This window comes from Bufo gargarizans, chromosome 3 (assembly GCF_014858855.1).
Source record: "Bufo gargarizans isolate SCDJY-AF-19 chromosome 3, ASM1485885v1, whole genome shotgun sequence".
In the NCBI taxonomy this organism is placed as follows: Eukaryota; Metazoa; Chordata; class Amphibia; order Anura; family Bufonidae; genus Bufo; species Bufo gargarizans.
Window position 1 is genome coordinate 327,284,224 of NC_058082.1, and position 20,523 is coordinate 327,304,746.

A 20,523-nucleotide genomic window follows, 5' to 3' on the forward strand; every position below is an offset into this window, starting at 1 on the left:
ATTGCCTATAGAGGTCTAGCAGCAGACACATCTCTAGAACAACTGTTAAGAGGAGACTCATGGTAGAATATCTGCTAGGAAACCACTGCTAAGGACAGGCAACAAGCAGAAGAGACTTGTTTGGGCTAAAGAACACAAGGAATGGACATTAGACCAGTGGAAATCTGTGCTTTGGTCTGATGAGTCCAAATTTGAGATCTTTGGTTCCAACCATCATGTCTTTGTGCGACGCAGAAAAGGTGAACGGATGGACTCTACATGCCTGGTTCCCACCGTGAAGTATGGAGGAGGAGGTGTGATGGTATGGGGGTGCTTTGCTGGTGACACTGTTGGGGATTTAATCAAAATTGAAGGCATACTGAACCAGCATGGCTACCACAGCATCTTGCAGCGGCAAGCTATTCCATCCGGTTTGCGTTTAGTTGGACCATCATTTATTTTTCAACAGGACAATGACCCCAAACACACCTCCAGGCTGTGTAAGGGCTATTTGACCATGAAGGAGAGTGATGGGGTGCTGCGCCAGATGACCTGGCCTCCACAGTCACCGAACCTGAACCCAATTGAGATGGTTTGGGGTGAGCTGGACCACAGAGTGAAGGCAAAAGGGCCAACAAGTGCTAAGCATCTCTGGGAACTCCTTCAAGACTGTTGGAAGACCATTTCAGGTGACTAGCTCTTGAAGCTCATCAAGAGAATGCCAAGAGTGTGCAAAGCAGTAATCAAAGCAAAAGGTGGCTACTTTGAAGAACCTAGAATATGACATATTTTTTGTTATGTATATAATTCCACGTGTCAATTCATAGTTTTGATGCCTTCAGTGTGAATCTACAATTTTCATTGTCATGAAAATAAAGAAAACTCTTTGAATGAGAAGGTGTGTCCAAACTTTTGGTCTGTACTGTATAGATATATATAGATATATATATATAGACAAAGAAAATCCGCAGCACTCCTTCAAGTAAAAAAAGTGTGTATTTTATTCACACATATCGGCAAAGACAACGTTTCGGTCCTCTCACAGGACCTTTATCAAGTCACTTGACTTGATAAAGGTCCTGTGAGAGGACCGAAACGTTGTCTTTGCCGATATGTGTGAATAAAATACACACTTTTTTTACTTGAAGGAGTGCTGCGGATTTTCTTTGTCTGCTGATTCTGTCCTGTATCGAAGGACCGCCGCTGGGCACCCATACAACTGTATCTGCATTTGGAGGAGTGCTGCCTGACCTTTTTCCATATATATATATATATATATATATATATAAAAAAAAAAAGTGGAAAAATGTGGCAGCACCAAAACATAACAGTGTAGCGGGTGCTATGTCCAGGGTTATCACTGCTTACCCAACATTTGTATGTAGAAATGGACAGCACATCCAGTAGAAAAATATATTCAAAAAATTTTATTCAGCCACAGTGGCACAAGAGGCGACGTTTCGGCTCAAAATCCTGAGCCTTTCTCAAGCATAAAGACATAAGTGAAACATATCATATAAATAGGTGACATGATTAAGGGGTGGAGTCAAACAATTCATGAAAATAATGTGATAAAAAAGAATGTGCAAACATAATTACAATAATTCATACAACCATATAGATATTGCAGATGATGATACACCACTTAATGTGATACATGATCAAAAAATGATACAGTGAGATAACATAATAAGCATGTAAGTGTAAATGCCGCCGATTGCCATCAGCTGTTACATATCAGCATAAATATATTAATTTAATCAATTTTTTTTAAAAAGAAGAGGGAAACCAGATGGGAGGGGTGACATACCGCATGTAGACCACGTACTTCCCCAAGTCCGCCATAGCCGAACCTTAGCGTCTATCATTAAGCAATGCGCAGGCGTCAGGATGCGTCTCGGCAAAATGACATCATGCTACGTTCACGTAGTTCTGAGCGGCGCATCTGAAGACCGCATCAGTCCTCCGGTGCGCATGCCCACATGAGGTCTAGTATGGAAGCGCCATTTTAGAAGCTGGCAGTGTGGTCCCAAAGTAGAAAACTGTTATCATTAATTATAAATCAGGCTCATATGAGGCGAAAAAAAGGAGACGGGTGCCCCTGTCAGGGGGCTCCAGTATCCATATGTTGGGCAAGCAATATAAACATGATCGGCATTCTCATGTCAATCATGTGTACCAATGCCGCCCCAATCACACCTCCTTCTAAAGCCTATGAGAGAGGGATTCTCCTCACAACTATGCGGTCAACACATGCATTGTCTAAAACTCTGTCGAGACACAGCCTAAAACCAGACCATCGGAAAAAATAATAATCAGCTATAGTAAGGCGGACATTTGGGTACGGTGTCATCCAATACAGTAGATCAGCTCCACATCCCTTTTGTTCCTCTTCATATATGACATCATATCATCTATAGAAACAGATGAAAAAATACATGAAAAAAGAAAAATTAGAGACATGAGTTAAAACATGTTGAAACACTTATGTCTAACAAACACCACCGACCCCAAGGAAAGAAGACTAGATAATCAGACATACAGGAACATTTGAAAGGCAAACCACTTATTTATGTATAAACCCCTAAATTATAGTCTACATTGAGACCGTGGGGTCTCAAGGTATTGAGTGTATATATCCAAAAAAGTTCTTTCTTTTTTAATAACAGGTTTCTATTACCCCCTCGTCGAGGCTGTGGGATATGATCAATAATCCAACATTGAAGTTGGCTTTCTGAGTGATTTTTTTCCACAAAATGTTTTGGAATAGGTAGATCCTTCCGTTTTTTCCTAATTGTAGAGCGGTGATTATTTAGCCGTGTTTTAAGGTCAGTAGATGTCTCGCCTACATATAAGAGTTTACAGGGGCAACTCAAGACATAAACGACAAAATTAGAAATACAAGTAAGGTAAAAAGAAATGGGGTATTCTACTTTCGTAGTTGGATGTATAAATACCTTACTTTTACAAATATGTCTGCAGTTGACACAGCTGAGACAAGGAAAACATCCCTTGCTCCGCTGGGCCAATGTGCTTTGTCTCAATCCAGGACCTGGGCCAATGTCTGCTCGTACTAATTGATCTCTCAAATTCCTAGATCTCCGATAGGAGAACAGGGGAGGAGATTTAAATTCAGGAATATGCCCCAGACACCCACCTAGAATTCCCCAATGTTTACTGATAACTCGGTTGATGGTTCGACTGTGTGCAGTGTATTTCGTAATAAATGGAATCCTATTCTGTGGAGTTTTTTTGATATTCCTTTTTAATGATTCACTTCTGTCCATGTCTTTGACTATATCAATTTGAGATTGAAGTAATCTAGAGGGATAACCTCTTTGTTTGAACTTGTAAGCCATGGTATCGAGTGATTTCTCCAAGTCCTCATGGTTGGAGGTAATTCTCTTAGCCCTGAGGAATTGAGAGAAAGGGAGGTGCTCAACCATATTCCGTGGGTGACTGCTCGAAAAATGCAAGAGAGTATTTTTATCTGTGGGCTTGGTAAACAAGGTAGTATGTATACAACCATCCTGGATTTTAACAGTTGTGTCCAAAAATTGGATCTCTGTATCCGAATATATTAAGGTAAACTGTAGATCCTTGTTAATACTATTGAGATAGCCCTGAAAGTCCAACAAACTAGAGCTATCACCAGTCCAGATGAGGAAGACGTCGTCGATGTATCTCCACCACCTCAGAATCTTGCTGTGGTGGTGGGATACATAGACGACATCCTCCTCAAAACACCGCATAAAGATATTGGCATAAGTTGGGGCCACATGGGACCCCATTGCCACACCCCTAATTTGCTTGTAAATGTATCCTGAAACAGAAAATAATTCTGTCTCAGAATAATATTCAAGAGGTCTATCACAAAGTCACAAGTATGTATAGTTAGAGATGATAGCTCCAACATACGCCTAACCGCACTGACTCCAAGGTCATGGTCAATAGACGTATATAAAGACGTCACGTCAAATGATGCCAGAATAATAGATTGTGTATCCCCAAGGTCCACCTCTCCTAGTTTGCATAAAAATCAGTGGTATCCTGAATGTATGATCCCGCTCCACATGCATAAGTTTGTAACATTTTGTCTAAAAAAATTGAGATATTGCTAAAAATGGACTCTGATCCTGATACAATCGGACGACCAGGGGGGTCGACCAATGATTTGTGTACTTTTGGAAGTACATATATAACCGGTGTAACCGGATGACCAATGGTACAAAACTCCACAAGATCATTATCAATAATACCGGCCTGGGCCGCACTGGTTAGACACTTGTCAATCATTCTAGCAATCTCAAATTTGGGATCCGCTTGTAATGCCAAATAAACCTCAGTATCACTGAGCTGTCGTCTAATTTCCCCAATATATTTGGGGGTATCCAGAACCACTATCCCACCACCCTTATCCGCAGGTTTTACAGTCAGGAGGGGATCATTTCTTAGTTGTTCAATTGCCTCAATCTCTGAGGTTGTTAGATTGGGGTTCTTGAGTGTGTTCATATCACAAGATGATCTATAACACGACAGCTCAGTTCTCACTGCGGCCATATAGGCATCTATAGCGGATACATTAATCATAGGGGAAAAATTACTCTTTAGACGTAGATCAAGACTACCCAACGTGAGCTCACTCTGTTGGGCAGTATTGGTCCACGTCTTATTATGAAACCAGGCTTTTAGCTTGATCCTACGGAAAAAAGCAATTAAATCAATGTCCAAATCAAACCAATCAAGTGTGGCGGAAGGGCAAAAAGTTAGTCCTCTACTTAGGACACTTACTTGCATCGGAGTAAGGACCTTGGAAGATAAGTTGAAAACAGTTATTTCTTTTTCGACATCTGTGCTTTGCCCACCTGTGTGCGAATCTTGTTGTTGCGCAGTTTTGGGGGTCCGTCGGTGTCTGCGGCCACCACGTCTAGTGCGGCCTCTCTTTGGTGCAGGATGGTGGTTGTACTTCCTAAAAAAGGCGAGAAGGAGGAAGAAGACTGCTCTGTTCCTGATATCTGTATATTTTTTTCTCTATATTTTTCTTTCTTCTTTTATCTTTGGAGTGAGACTGATTGTTCTCAAACTGCCAGGTGTAAACCGAACCTCGTTTGTAATCCTCCAAATCACGAATCCATTTAATGCGTTTGCCCTCTTCAAGTTCCACTTTAAATTTAGAAACATGATGAGACACACTATCCGAGTATGCTGTAAATTCCTCAGGGGATAATAATGTCTGTAGTGCCCGTTCGACATCACCTATTTCAATAACAGTGGAAGATAATTCCTCCTGTATGTATTGTATATTCAGAAGAATAAAGTCCAAGGAATATCTGTTAGACAGAGATTCCAATTTTTTACAATAAACAGAATTGTGAAAAAACAAATTAGGTCGAAGATGGGACCTCATGCCTCTGGGTATCCTCTGGGCTTTGTAATACTCGCCCAGCGTGGTCATGTGTAGACCTAAAGAAGCCGTCTTTTTGGACAAAAATTCTAACTGTCTTTTTAATTCCTTAGCGGATGGGGTATTTAAAAAAGTGGCATCTCCCCCAATGCCCTGCATGATCTGATCCGCTTCCTCCTGTGAGAAGGTGGAGCCACGTGGAAAATCATTAGCCATCATCAAAAAATAATATGATTAAAGTCCGTATAAATACAGGTTGTGCTAAGCCACTAGTGAAAAATATAAAAAAGTGGAAAAATGTGGCAGCACCAAAACATAACAGTGTAGCGGGTGCTATGTCCAGGGTTATCACTGCTTACCCAACATTTGTATGTAGAAATGGACAGCACATCCAGTAGAAAAATATATTCAAAAAATTTTATTCAGCCACAGTGGCACAAGAGGCGACGTTTCGGCTCAAAATCCCGAGCCTTTCTCAAGCATAAAGACATAAGTGAAACATATCATATAAATAGGTGACATGATTAAGGGGTGGAGTCAAACAATTCATGAAAATAATGTGATAAAAAAGAATGTGCAAACATAATTACAATAATTCATACAACCATATAGATATTGCAGATGATGATACACCACTTAATGTGATACATGATCAAAAAATGATACAGTGAGATAACATAATAAGCATGTAAGTGTAAATGCCGCCGATTGCCATCAGCTGTTACATATCAGCATAAATATATTAATTTAATCAATTTTTTTTAAAAAGAAGAGGGAAACCAGATGGGAGGGGTGACATACCGCATGTAGACCACGTACTTCCCCAAGTCCGCCATAGCCGAACCTTAGCGTCTATGAGCCTGATTTATAATTAATGATAACAGTTTTCTACTTTGGGACCACACTGCCAGCTTCTAAAATGGCGCTTCCATACTAGACCTCATGTGGGCATGCGCACCGGAGGACTGATGCGGTCTTCAGATGCGCCGCTCAGAACTACGTGAACGTAGCATGACGTCATTTTGCCGAGACGCATCCTGACGCCTGCGCATTGCTTAATGATAGACGCTAAGGTTCGGCTATGGCGGACTTGGGGAAGTACGTGGTCTACATGCGGTATGTCACCCCTCCCATCTGGTTTCCCTCTTCTTTTTAAAAAAAATTGATTAAATTAATATATTTATGCTGATATGTAACAGCTGATGGCAATCGGCGGCATTTACACTTACATGCTTATTATGTTATCTCACTGTATCATTTTTTGATCATGTATCACATTAAGTGGTGTATCATCATCTGCAATATCTATATGGTTGTATGAATTATTGTAATTATGTTTGCACATTCTTTTTTATCACATTATTTTCATGAATTGTTTGACTCCACCCCTTAATCATGTCACCTATTTATATGATATGTTTCACTTATGTCTTTATGCTTGAGAAAGGCTCGGGATTTTGAGCCGAAACGTCGCCTCTTGTGCCACTGTGGCTGAATAAAATTTTTTGAATATATTTTTCTACTGGATGTGCTGTCCATTTCTACATACAAATGTTGGGTAAGCAGTGATAACCCTGGACATAGCACCCGCTACACTGTTATGTTTTGGTGCTGCCACATTTTTCCACTTTTTTATATTTTTCACTAGTGGCTTAGCACAACCTGTATTTATACGGACTTTAATCATATTATTTTTGATGATGGCTAATGATTTTCCACGTGGCTCCACCTTCTCACAGGAGGAAGCGGATCAGATCATGCAGGGCATTGGGGGAGATGCCACTTTTTTAAATACCCCATCCGCTAAGGAATTAAAAAGACAGTTAGAATTTTTGTCCAAAAAGACGGCTTCTTTAGGTCTACACATGACCACGCTGGGCGAGTATTACAAAGCCCAGAGGATACCCAGAAGCATGAGGTCCCATCTTCGACCTAATTTGTTTTTTCACAATTCTGTTTATTGTAAAAAATTGGAATCTCTGTCTAACAGATATTCCTTGGACTTTATTCTTCTGAATATACAATACATACAGGAGGAATTATCTTCCACTGTTATTGAAATAGGTGATGTCGAACGGGCACTACAGACATTATTATCCCCTGAGGAATTTACAGCATACTCGGATAGTGTGTCTCATCATGTTTCTAAATTTAAAGTGGAACTTGAAGAGGGCAAACGCATTAAATGGATTCGTGATTTGGAGGATTACAAACGAGGTTCGGTTTACACCTGGCAGTTTGAGAACAATCAGTCTCACTCCAAAGATAAAAGAAGAAAGAAAAATATAGAGAAAAATATACAGATATCAGGAACAGAGCAGTCTTCTTCCTCCTTCTCGCCTTTTTTAGGAAGTACAACCACCATCCTGCACCAAAGAGAGGCCGCACTAGACGTGGTGGCCGCAGACACCGACAGACCCCCAAAACTGCGCAACAACAAGATTCGCACACAGGTGGGCAAAGCACAGATGTCGAAAAAGAAATAACTGTTTTCAACTTATCTTCCAAGGTCCTTACTCCGATGCAAGTAAGTGTCCTAAGTAGAGGACTAACTTTTTGCCCTTCCGCCACACTTGATTGGTTTGATTTGGACATTGATTTAATTGCTTTTTTCCGTAGGATCAAGCTAAAAGCCTGGTTTCATAATAAGACGTGGACCAATACTGCCCAACAGAGTGAGCTCACGTTGGGTAGTCTTGATCTACGTCTAAAGAGTAATTTTTCCCCTATGATTAATGTATCCGCTATAGATGCCTATATGGCCGCAGTGAGAACTGAGCTGTCGTGTTATAGATCATCTTGTGATATGAACACACTCAAGAACCCCAATCTAACAACCTCAGAGATTGAGGCAATTGAACAACTAAGAAATGATCCCCTCCTGACTGTAAAACCTGCGGATAAGGGTGGTGGGATAGTGGTTCTGGATACCCCCAAATATATTGGGGAAATTAGACGACAGCTCAGTGATACTGAGGTTTATTTGGCATTACAAGCGGATCCCAAATTTGAGATTGCTAGAATGATTGACAAGTGTCTAACCAGTGCGGCCCAGGCCGGTATTATTGATAATGATCTTGTGGAGTTTTGTACCATTGGTCATCCGGTTACACCGGTTATATATGTACTTCCAAAAGTACACAAATCATTGGTCGACCCCCCTGGTCGTCCGATTGTATCAGGATCAGAGTCCATTTTTAGCAATATCTCAATTTTTTTAGACAAAATGTTACAAACTTATGCATGTGGAGCGGGATCATACATTCAGGATACCACTGATTTTTTATGCAAACTAGGAGAGGTGGACCTTGGGGATACACAATCTATTATTCTGGCATCATTTGACGTGACGTCTTTATATACGTCTATTGACCATGACCTTGGAGTCAGTGCGGTTAGGCGTATGTTGGAGCTATCATCTCTAACTATACATACTTGTGACTTTGTGATAGACCTCTTGAATATTATTCTGAGACAGAATTATTTTCTGTTTCAGGATACATTTTACAAGCAAATTAGGGGTGTGGCAATGGGGTCCCATGTGGCCCCAACTTATGCCAATATCTTTATGCGGTGTTTTGAGGAGGATGTCGTCTATGTATCCCACCACCACAGCAAGATTCTGAGGTGGTGGAGATACATCGACGACGTCTTCCTCATCTGGACTGGTGATAGCTCTAGTTTGTTGGACTTTCAGGGCTATCTCAATAGTATTAACAAGGATCTACAGTTTACCTTAATATATTCGGATACAGAGATCCAATTTTTGGACACAACTGTTAAAATCCAGGATGGTTGTATACATACTACCTTGTTTACCAAGCCCACAGATAAAAATACTCTCTTGCATTTTTCGAGCAGTCACCCACGGAATATGGTTGAGCACCTCCCTTTCTCTCAATTCCTCAGGGCTAAGAGAATTACCTCCAACCATGAGGACTTGGAGAAATCACTCGATACCATGGCTTACAAGTTCAAACAAAGAGGTTATCCCTCTAGATTACTTCAATCTCAAATTGATATAGTCAAAGACATGGACAGAAGTGAATCATTAAAAAGGAATATCAAAAAAACTCCACAGAATAGGATTCCATTTATTACGAAATACACTGCACACAGTCGTACCATCAACCGAGTTATCAGTAAACATTGGGGAATTCTAGGTGGGTGTCTGGGGCATATTCCTGAATTTAAATCTCCTCCCCTGTTCTCCTATCGGAGATCTAGGAATTTGAGAGATCAATTAGAACGAGCAGACATTGGCCCAGGTCCTGGATTGAGACAAAGCACATTGGCCCAGCGGAGCAAGGGATGTTTTCCTTGTCTCAGCTGTGTCAACTGCAGACATATTTGTAAAAGTAAGGTATTTATACACCCAACTACGAAAGTAGAATACCCCATTTCTTTTTACCTTACTTGTATTTCTAATTTTGTCGTTTGTCTTGAGTTGCCCCTGTAAACTCTTATATGTAGGCGAGACATCTACTGACCTTAAAACACGGCTAAATAATCACCGCTCTACAATTAGGAAAAAACGGAAGGATCTACCTATTCCAAAACATTTTGTGGAAAAAAATCACTCAGAAAGCCAACTTCAATGTTGGATTATTGATCATATCCCACAGCCTCGACGAGGGGGTAATAGAAACCTGTTATTAAAAAAGAAAGAACTTTTTTGGATATATACACTCAATACCTTGAGACCCCACGGTCTCAATGTAGACTATAATTTAGGGGTTTATACATAAATAAGTGGTTTGCCTTTCAAATGTTCCTGTATGTCTGATTATCTAGTCTTCTTTCCTTGGGGTCGGTGGTGTTTGTTAGACATAAGTGTTTCAACATGTTTTAACTCATGTCTCTAATTTTTCTTTTTTCATGTATTTTTTCATCTGTTTCTATAGATGATATGATGTCATATATGAAGAGGAACAAAAGGGATGTGGAGCTGATCTACCGTATTGGATGACACCGTACCCAAATGTCCGCCTTACTATAGCTGATTATTATTTTTTCCGATGGTCTGGTTTTAGGCTGTGTCTCGACAGAGTTTTAGACAATGCATGTGTTGACCGCATAGTTGTGAGGAGAATCCCTCTCTCATAGGCTTTAGAAGGAGGTGTGATTGGGGCGGCATTGGTACACATGATTGACATGAGAATGCCGATCATGTTTATATTGCTTGCCCAACATATGGATACTGGAGCCCCCTGACAGGGGCACCCGTCTCCTTTTTTTCGCCTCATATGAGCCTGATTTATAATTAATGATAACAGTTTTCTACTTTGGGACCACACTGCCAGCTTCTAAAATGGCGCTTCCATACTAGACCTCATGTGGGCATGCGCACCGGAGGACTGATGCGGTCTTCAGATGCGCCGCTCAGAACTACGTGAACGTAGCATGACGTCATTTTGCCGAGACGCATCCTGACGCCTGCGCATTGCTTAATGATAGACGCTAAGGTTCGGCTATGGCGGACTTGGGGAAGTACGTGGTCTACATGCGGTATGTCACCCCTCCCATCTGGTTTCCCTCTTCTTTTTAAAAAAAATTGATTAAATTAATATATTTATGCTGATATGTAACAGCTGATGGCAATCGGCGGCATTTACACTTACATGCTTATTATGTTATCTCACTGTATCATTTTTTGATCATGTATCACATTAAGTGGTGTATCATCATCTGCAATATCTATATGGTTGTATGAATTATTGTAATTATGTTTGCACATTCTTTTTTATCACATTATTTTCATGAATTGTTTGACTCCACCCCTTAATCATGTCACCTATTTATATGATATGTTTCACTTATGTCTTTATGCTTGAGAAAGGCTCAGGATTTTGAGCCGAAACGTCGCCTCTTGTGCCACTGTGGCTGAATAAAATTTTTTGAATATATTTTTCTACTGGATGTGCTGTCCATTTCTACATATATATATATATATATATATATATAAAATATATATATGTACATATATATATATATATATATATATATATATATATATATATAGAAGCAAAAAGAATCCGGAATGCACTCCAAAGTAGATGTGAAATAAGTGATTTATTCACCCATAAAAAGGCACAACTCGCGACGTTTCGGCTCACAGAGCCTTTCTCAAGCATGGAAACAGTGAAAGTGTGGGTTTATAAAAGACATTTCATTAATGTGGAACCAATCGGATAGAAGTTGCAATTAACATCCAATTACATACATCTGTTACAGACATCTAAAGTGCACGTGCATCAAATAACATGTGTCGTATAATCTATGTTCTCAGAATAAGAATCTTTTTATAAAAATATACTGCCAGTGAAGACCATAATAAAAACTGTGATATGAGGAGGGATGCGGATCACAGAAATAATGCCGGGAGGAGCAATAGCGTCCACATAGACCGTAATGCTGGTTTGGCGTCTCAGTCTCTTCAGTGCGCAAGTCCAGCAAAGCGTCATCTTGTGAATCATATTGCTGACGCATGCGTTCTATAGTATCGCCCAAAAGTCGCCATCTTAATTAAGGGCAAGTTGCCCTACATATTGCTAGTGTGAGCTGTACCTGATATCATCAACATTAGATAAGTAGCTGTAGTAGGGATCTCCTACCTATTTTTAATGTCAGTGGATGGACGGGGATCCCACCCTGCCGAGAGGGACACCGAACCAGAGGGCCAAAGGTATCGACAGGGGACACTTCCATGGACCATATCGACATCAGCGGCCAAATCACTGACAAAAGACCAGCTACAGGGAGATCATCCCTGAATAAGGGACAGCATCACAATCGGACAATAATAGAGATTCTACATATAAAAGTAGAAATTATAAATCTGGATTAGTGCATATAGAAGAGACACAGGACGTGCATTCTGATGTCCATTGTCTCCAACGAGCATAATTCATGGATCCGCATTCAACATCAGGTGTATTAAAATGTTCTAAAAGGCAAAGAGAAAGAAAAATGCATGTTGTTATTCGTATAAATTATGTTACAATTATATATATTAGTCTTTCACAGTTCTCTTGCACATTTATACATTTCAGAGAAGGACAAATTGCACACAGGGAGGGTGGGGAGCGAACCATGGATCTCAAGACTCTCACCTGAACTCTACATTGAGGCCTCTAGGGTGTAAGCTATCTAGATCATAGATCCACCGCAATTCTCTTGTTTTAAGTATTGTTGAGCGATCACCTACTCTCCTAGGGAGCGTGATCTGGTCAACTATCCAGCATCTCAGATCACGCTCACTATGTTGGAGGGATCCAAAATGTCTGGCTACAGGTAAATCGGTGCGTTTTTTTCTGATAGAATTTCTATGATTGTTTAGTCTCAGTTTTAATTCTGTTGTTGTTTCCCCTACGTAAATTAAATTACATGGACAGGACAATATGTAAATGACATATGATGATGAACACGTTAAATGAAATTTAATAGGGAATTCTTGGTGTGTAACTGGATGTATGAAGGATCTGGATTTGCAAATGTAACGGCAATTTACACAGTTGAGGCAAGGAAAACATCCAAGACCCAAAGGTGCCAATGTCCGCTGTATGCTGACTATCTTGGGGCCAACATCTGCCCTCACTAAATGGTCTTTAATGTTTTTGTTTTTACGATAAGACATAAGTGGGGGGACTCCAAACTCAGGTATATCCTGTATGGATCTGCTCAAAATGCTCCAATTGTCCCTTAAAATACGTCCTATCGCCACACTGTGATCGCAAAATGTGGACATGAAAGGTATCCTACGTATTTTTGGAGTGGCAGTGGGAGCAACTTCAGTATCAGTATGTAAAATTTTATTTTTATGTTTGTTCAGCAGTCGACGAGGATAGCCTCGTTCCTTGAATTTATCTGCCATCATCTCCAGAGTGGCAGCAAATTCAGTCGGGTCCGACACAATACGCTTTGTGCGTAAAAATTGTGAGTAAGGTAAGTGCTCAACTAAACTATGCGGATGGTTGCTTTCAAACCGTAAGAGGGTATTTCTATCGGTTGTCTTGACATACAGGCCCGTATGGATAAAACCATTGATCAATCGCACATTAGTATCCAAAAAAGACAATTCTGTTTTGGAAAAAGATATAGTGTATTGCAAATCCGCATCAATGCTATTTAAATAGGCATGAAAATCGATCAATTGAGACTCTGTGCCAGTCCACAGGAGGAAGACGTCATCTATGTATCTCCACCACCTCAGAACATGCCGAAAGTGGTGGGATACATAGATAAAGTCCTCCTCCATGTGGCGCATGTATATATTGGCGTACGTTGGGGCCACGTTTGACCCCATCGCAACGCCATGCTTCTGATTATAGAAAGTATCTTGGAACAAGAAATAATTTTTCTCCAAGATCAATCTCAACATATTGTTAATGAAATACTTGGCATTTAATGTGACGGGCGAATTGTCCAAGAATTTGTTGACCGCAGCAATACCCTTTTCATGTCCTATTGATGTGTATAATGATACAACATCAAACGACACAAGAATAAAATTTTGTATATTATTAATATCAATACTTCTCAACTGTTGTAAAAATTCACCTGTGTCTTTAATATATGATCGACCAGCGGTCGAAAACTCTCTTAGCAATTTATCCAGAAAAATGGCTATTCTACTGAACACAGAATCAGATCCAGATACGATGGGGCGGCCGGGGGGATCCACAAGACTTTTGTGGACTTTCGGCAGTATGTATATAACCGGAGTGATGGGAAAGGAGACCGTCAGGTACTCCTTCAACCCCTCATCTATAATGCCCCCGGCCACCGCATCGGATAGGGTCTGACAGATACTATTCATAATGTTGAATTTAGGGTCACCATGTAGTATGTCATATACATTAGTATCACTCAGTTGGCGTACAATTTCATTGATGTATTTAGATGTATCAAGTACTACAACACCTCCGCCTTTATCGGCCGGTTTAATCGTTAAATGGGGATTACTTCGGAGTTGGGATAGTGCCTCAATCTCTGCAGTTGTCAGATTCGGATGATTGAATCTGTCAACGTCCCCAAGACGGGATTTAAGTTCTCTGATATCTCTTTTGACTGCAGAGATGTAGGCCTCTATCGCAGGCTCATCCACATTAGGGTAGAACGCACTTTTATTAGTTAGACCCACTTTTTTAAGTGAGAATTCGCTAGAGCAAACCTGCGCACTGGCAATACGACCCTTAAAAAACATTTTCAACTTAATAGAACGAAAAAAGTCATTCAAATCCATTTCAAGATTAAACCAATTTACCTTGGAATTTGGACAAAATGTAAGTCCCTTGGATAATACGCTGTGTTGAGCTACAGTCAATTCTGATGAAGATAAATTAAAGACTATGGTTTCTTTCTCTGAGATGATGTCTTCATTGATTGTAGTCTTGTTCTGTTGTATCGCTGCTTGCCTTTGTCTTCTGAACCTTTTGCCTCCCCTTCTGGTTCTCGCTCTTTTCTTTCTTTGATATCCAGATCGTTTCCTAAAAAAAGCGCCATTTTCATCTGTGGACGGCTGTGTATTTTTCCTTTTCGTTTTACCATTTTGGTTGAAGGACTTCCGTGGTGGATCTGTCTGCCAAGCATAAATGTCACCTCTCTTATAATCATCCGCATCGCGAATCCACTTGCTCCTTTTACCCTCCTCCAATTCCATCTGCATTTGGAAAGCATTTCAAAACGTTTGCAAAATAACTCATTGTTGGGAAACAAATTTGGGCGCAGATTTGAACGCATACCTCTAGGGATCTTCTTTTCTTTGTAATATTGTCCAAGTGTAGCCATATGTAATTTCATTGCGATGAGACGTCTAGATAAAGTAATAAACTTATGTTTGAGTTCTTTAGTGGTAGGAGTCTGGAGAAACGAGGCATCGTCCACAATCCCCCGCATGATACAATCAGCCTCCTCTGTAGTATACGTGCCGCCAAAGGGTGTTTCAGTATAAGACATGATGGAAAAGGAAAAAGCCTGTGTGCTCACTCACGGTGCCGATATAGAGAAACGAAGAAATCCAGCGGGAGCAACAACCTGAATGTGGGTGCACTATCCAGCACAAGGTAGCGGCAATACCTCAAATATTATAGAAGCAAAAAGAATCCGGAATGCACTCCAAAGTAGATGTGAAATAAGTGATTTATTCACCCATAAAAAGGCACAACTCGCGACGTTTCGGCTCACAGAGCCTTTCTCAAGCATGGAAACTGTGAAAGTGTGGGTTTATAAAAGACATTTCATTAATGTGGAACCAATCGGATAGAGGTTGCAATTAACATCCAATTACATACATCTGTTACAGACATCTAAAGTGCACGTGCATCAAATAACATGTGTCGTATAATCTATGTTCTCAGAATAAGAATCTTTTTATAAAAATATACTGCCAGTGAAGACCATAATAAAAACAGTGATATGAGGAGGGATGCGGATCACAGAAATAATGCCGGAAGGAGCAATAGCGTCCACATAGACCGTAATGCTGGTTTGGCGTCTCAGTCTCTTCAGTGCGCAAGTCCAGCAAAGCGTCATCTTGTGAATCATATTGCTGACGCATGCGTTCTATAGTATCACCCAAAAGTCGCCATCTTAATTAAGGGCAAGTTGCCCTACATATTGCTAGTGTGAGCTGTACCTGATATCATCAACATTAGATAAGTAGCTGTAGTAGGGATCTCCTACCTATTTTTAATGTCAGTGGATGGACGGGGATCCCACCCTGCCGAGAGGGACACCGAACCAGAGGGCCAAAGGTATCGACAGGGGACACTTCCATGGACCATATCGACATCAGCGGCCAAATCACTGACAAAAGACCAGCTACAGGGAGATCATCCCTGAATAAGGGACAGCATCACAATCGGACAATAATAGAGATTCTACATATAAAAGTAGAATATATATATATTATTTTTTTTCCATCTTTGTAGGAAAGTATTCAGTAAGACCTCTAATTTATACATTTATATCTCTGCTTTCTTCACCTCCCATCAACAGCTGTTGGTACAGAGGAGAGGTGTTATCAGTGATTGATGGCATTGGGTGCATAAGAGACAGCTGTCAGTCACTGGCAACTCCTCCCTCCTGTACCGATAGTTCTTCATAGGAGGTGGAAAAAGCAGAGATCTAAATGTAGAAATTACAGGCTTTACTGAATCTTTCCCCACAAAACTATATATCAATCTGCTCAGCTTCTCCTGCTCTATAACATGGTGCTGTCAGATTGCATTGCATTTTGTGGTGACAGGTGCGCTTTAACTTCTACAGTGCACCCTATGTGCAATAGTTTGTTCTGTTTATCGAAGAAAGTAGCAAGGACTATATGGTACGTAGTTTCTAATAGGATTTATGGAAATGTATAGCTTGTTTCATGGATAAAGCAATGATGAGATGATTATTAATTAACCAGGGCCTTTAGGGAACACGCATAAGATAGGGGAGGAAAAGAATATCATGTAAAGAGTAATTACAATTTAGCATTGTGTTATAGTGATGATTCATAAGTCTTCCTAATTGTCATAAATGTCCTACTTTTATCTACAGGCCCAGTGGGAAGGGCTGACCGGACGAATTGTATTCAACAAAACCAGCGGACTTCGAACAGATTTTGATCTTGATATCATCAGTCTCAAGGAAGATGGCTTAGAGAAGGTAATGACACAGATCATTGTGTTACGGCATATCATGTCACTCCAATATATGTCACCCTATTCTGCTGCTTGCATATATGACCCTCACTACCAGCCCATACATCTTAGTTACTAAAATTTGTAACAGTTCCAACATTGAATGCCAAATCATGCAACACCATAACCTCTTGTCAAACATTACAGTTGTATTGAAATACTTGGTTGACATTTTTAATACAGATGCCTGATTCTGAAATATTGTAGCCAAACACATGTTTAAAGGGTTTTCCAAGACTATCCTCGGGATCAAGATGCAAGTAAAATGCCTTCAGGGAATTTGGATGGTCATTTTTTGCTAGTTAAAACCAGATAGTGACACATCTTTTTTCTAATCTGTTTTTATTTTATGATTGTAGAATTTTTTAAGGCTAAATGAGCTGCTGATAACAGCATTTAGAGATATGCTTTACAGCAGCTGTGCGGGCCATAGGCGCAATGGACATGAGCAGACGTCACTGACTTTTATTTTCTAGTCATGCTCTGGGACCTGTTCAGGGGTCATGTACAAGTAAGGATTAGATACACTGTGACAATCACCTATCGTGTGTGGTGGATCCTGTTGTATTTATATATTGGGTGATATTCTGTCATTGTAATCCCAACAGTGATGATATTCAGATGACTGCTGAAAATTGACCTGTACAGGACAAGAAGTGGCACCTATTACTAGGCTTAGTGGCCAATGTGAAAACTGCAGGATTTAAGATATATATATATATATATATATATATATATATATATATATATAGTATATATAGTAAAATTTAAAATGTGAAAAAATAACCACCCAAAATTCTTTCAAAACATGTTTAACATAGAAATGTGATCCAAATAATATTATTTTCTGATGACACCCTCTTGTTAAGTAAAGGCTAAATTGCAATGCATTTCACAACAGTTCACGGGCCCATTCAAGTCAATGGGTCCGTGAAAGAACACGGATACACACAAGATTGGCATCTGTGTCCGTGATTTGTGGCCGTAGGTTACTTTCATACAGACGGATCCGAAGATCCGTCTGCATAAAAGCTTTTTCAGAGCTGAGTTTTCACTTCGTGAAAACTCAGATCCGACAGTATATTCTAACACAGAGGCGTTCCCATAGTAATGGGGACGCTTCTAGTTAGAATATACAACAAACTGTGTACATGACTGCCCCCTGCTGCCTGGCAGCACCTGATCTCTTACAGGGGGCTGTGATCAGCACAATTAACCCCTCAGTGTGCGCCCCACCTCGCCCCCCCCTCCCTCTATTGCATTAATAACATTGGTGGCCAGTGTGCGGCCTCCCCTCTCCCCCTCCCCCAATCATTGGTGGCAGCGGAGTTCTGATCGGAGTCTCAGTTTAATCGCTGGGGCTCCGATCGGTAACCATGGCAACCAGGACGCTACTGAAGTCCTGGTTGCCATGGTTGCTCAGCAATAGTAGAAGCATCATACTTACCTGCTGGCTGCTGCGATGTCTGTGTCCATCCGGGAGCTCCTCCTACTGGTAAGTGACAGTTCATTTAGCAATGCGCCACACAGACCTGTCACTTACCAGTAGGAGGAGCTCCCGGCCGGACACAGACATCGTAGCAGCCAGCAGGTAAGTATGATGCTTCTACTATTGCTAAGTAATCATGGCAACCAGGACTGCAGTAGCGTCCTGGTTGCCATGGTTACCGATCGGAGCCCCAGCGATTAAACTGGGACTCCGATCGGAACTCCGCTGCCACCAATGATCGGGGGAAGGGGAAGAGGGGAGGCCGCACACTGGCCACCAATGTAATTAATGCAATAGAGGGAGGCAGCACACTGGCCACCAATGTTATTATTACAATAGAGGGAGGGAGGGGGGCCAGGGGAGGCCGCACACTTGCCACCAATGTTATTATTACAATAGAGATAGGGAGGGGGGGTGGGGGAGGCCGCACACTGTGCCACCAATGTTATTATTACAATAGCGGGAGGGAGGGGGGGCCGCACTGGCCACCAATGATATTCAAACTGGGGAGGGGGGGTCTGCCCCCTGCTGTCTGGCAGCCCTGATCTCTTACAGGGGGCTATGATACGCACAATTAACCCCTTCAGGTGCGGCACCTGAGGGGTTAATTGTGCTGATCACGGCCCCCTGTAAGAGATCGGGTGCTGCCAGGCAGCAGGGGGCAGTCATGTATACAGTTTGTAGTATATTCTAACTAGAAGCGTCCCCATCACCATAGGAACGCCTCTGTGTTAGAATATACTGTCGGATATGAGTTTTCACGATGTAACTCATATCCGACAGTATATTCTAACATAGAGGCGTTTCCATGGTGATGGGGACGCTTCAAGTTAAAATATACCATCGGATTGGAGAAAACTCTGATCCGATGGTATAATAGGGACTCCTGACTTTACATTGAAAGTCAATGGGGACGGATCCGTTTGCAATTGCACCATATTGTGTCAACGTCAAACGGATCCGTCCTCATTGACTTGCATTGCAATTCAGGATGGATCCGTTTGGCTCCGCACGGCCAGGCGGACACCAAAACGACTTTTTTTTTCATGTCCGTGGATCCTCCAAAAATCAAGGAAGACCCACGGACGAAAAAAAGGACAGTGAAAAAATACTGTTGTGTGCATGAGGCCTAAGTCAGTATGACATGCAGCTGACAGGTGATGCTCTAAGGCCTCTTTCAGACAGGCATTGCGGGAAAAGGTGTGGGTGCGTTGCGGGAACACGCACGTTTTTTCCGAGCGAGTGCAAAACATTGTAATGCGTTTTGCACGCAAGTGAGAAAAATCAGCATGTTTGGTACCCAAACCCGAACTTCTTCACAGAAGTTCAGGCTTGGGATCGGTGTTCTGTAGATTGCATTATTTTCCCTTATAATATGGTTATAAGGGAAAATAATAGCATTCTGAATACAGAATGCATAGTAAAATAGCGCTGGAGGGGTTGAAAAAATATATAAAAAATGTAACTCACCTTAATCCACTTGATTGTGCAGCCGACATCTCTTCTGTCTTCTTTCTTTGCTTTGTGCAGGAACAGGACCTGTGGTGACGTCACTCCAGTCATCACATGGTCCATCACATGATCCATCACCATGGTAAAAGATCATGTGATGGATGATGTGATGACTGGAGTCCTGTTCCTGCACAAAGCAAAGAAAGAAGACAGAAGGAGATGCCGGCTGCCCGGTCAAGTGGATTAAGGTGAGTTCATTCTTTCAATTTTTTTTTAACCCCTCCAGTGCTATTTTACTATGCATTCTGTATTCAGAATGCTATGATTTTCCCTTATAACCATGTTATAAGGGAAATTTAAAATTATCAGGTCCCCATCCCGATCGTCTCCTAGCAACCGTGCGTGAAAATCACACCGCATCCGCACTTGCTTACGGATGCTTGCGATTTTCACACAACCCTATTCATTTCTATGGGGCCTGCGAAAAACACACAAAATAGAGCATGCTGCGA

At 41.1% G+C, this 20,523-nt stretch overlaps 1 protein-coding gene across 1 annotated transcript in view; it reads left to right on the forward strand.

Moving 5' to 3' along the window:
* Positions 1-20,523, forward strand: part of GRIK3 (glutamate ionotropic receptor kainate type subunit 3) — a 789,973-nt gene that overhangs the window by 534,190 nt on the left and 235,260 nt on the right. The window contains exon 8 of the mRNA XM_044284783.1: positions 16,928-17,035. Coding sequence (XP_044140718.1) covers positions 16,928-17,035 — 108 coding nt within the window. The remainder of the gene's footprint in view (positions 1-16,927; positions 17,036-20,523) is intronic.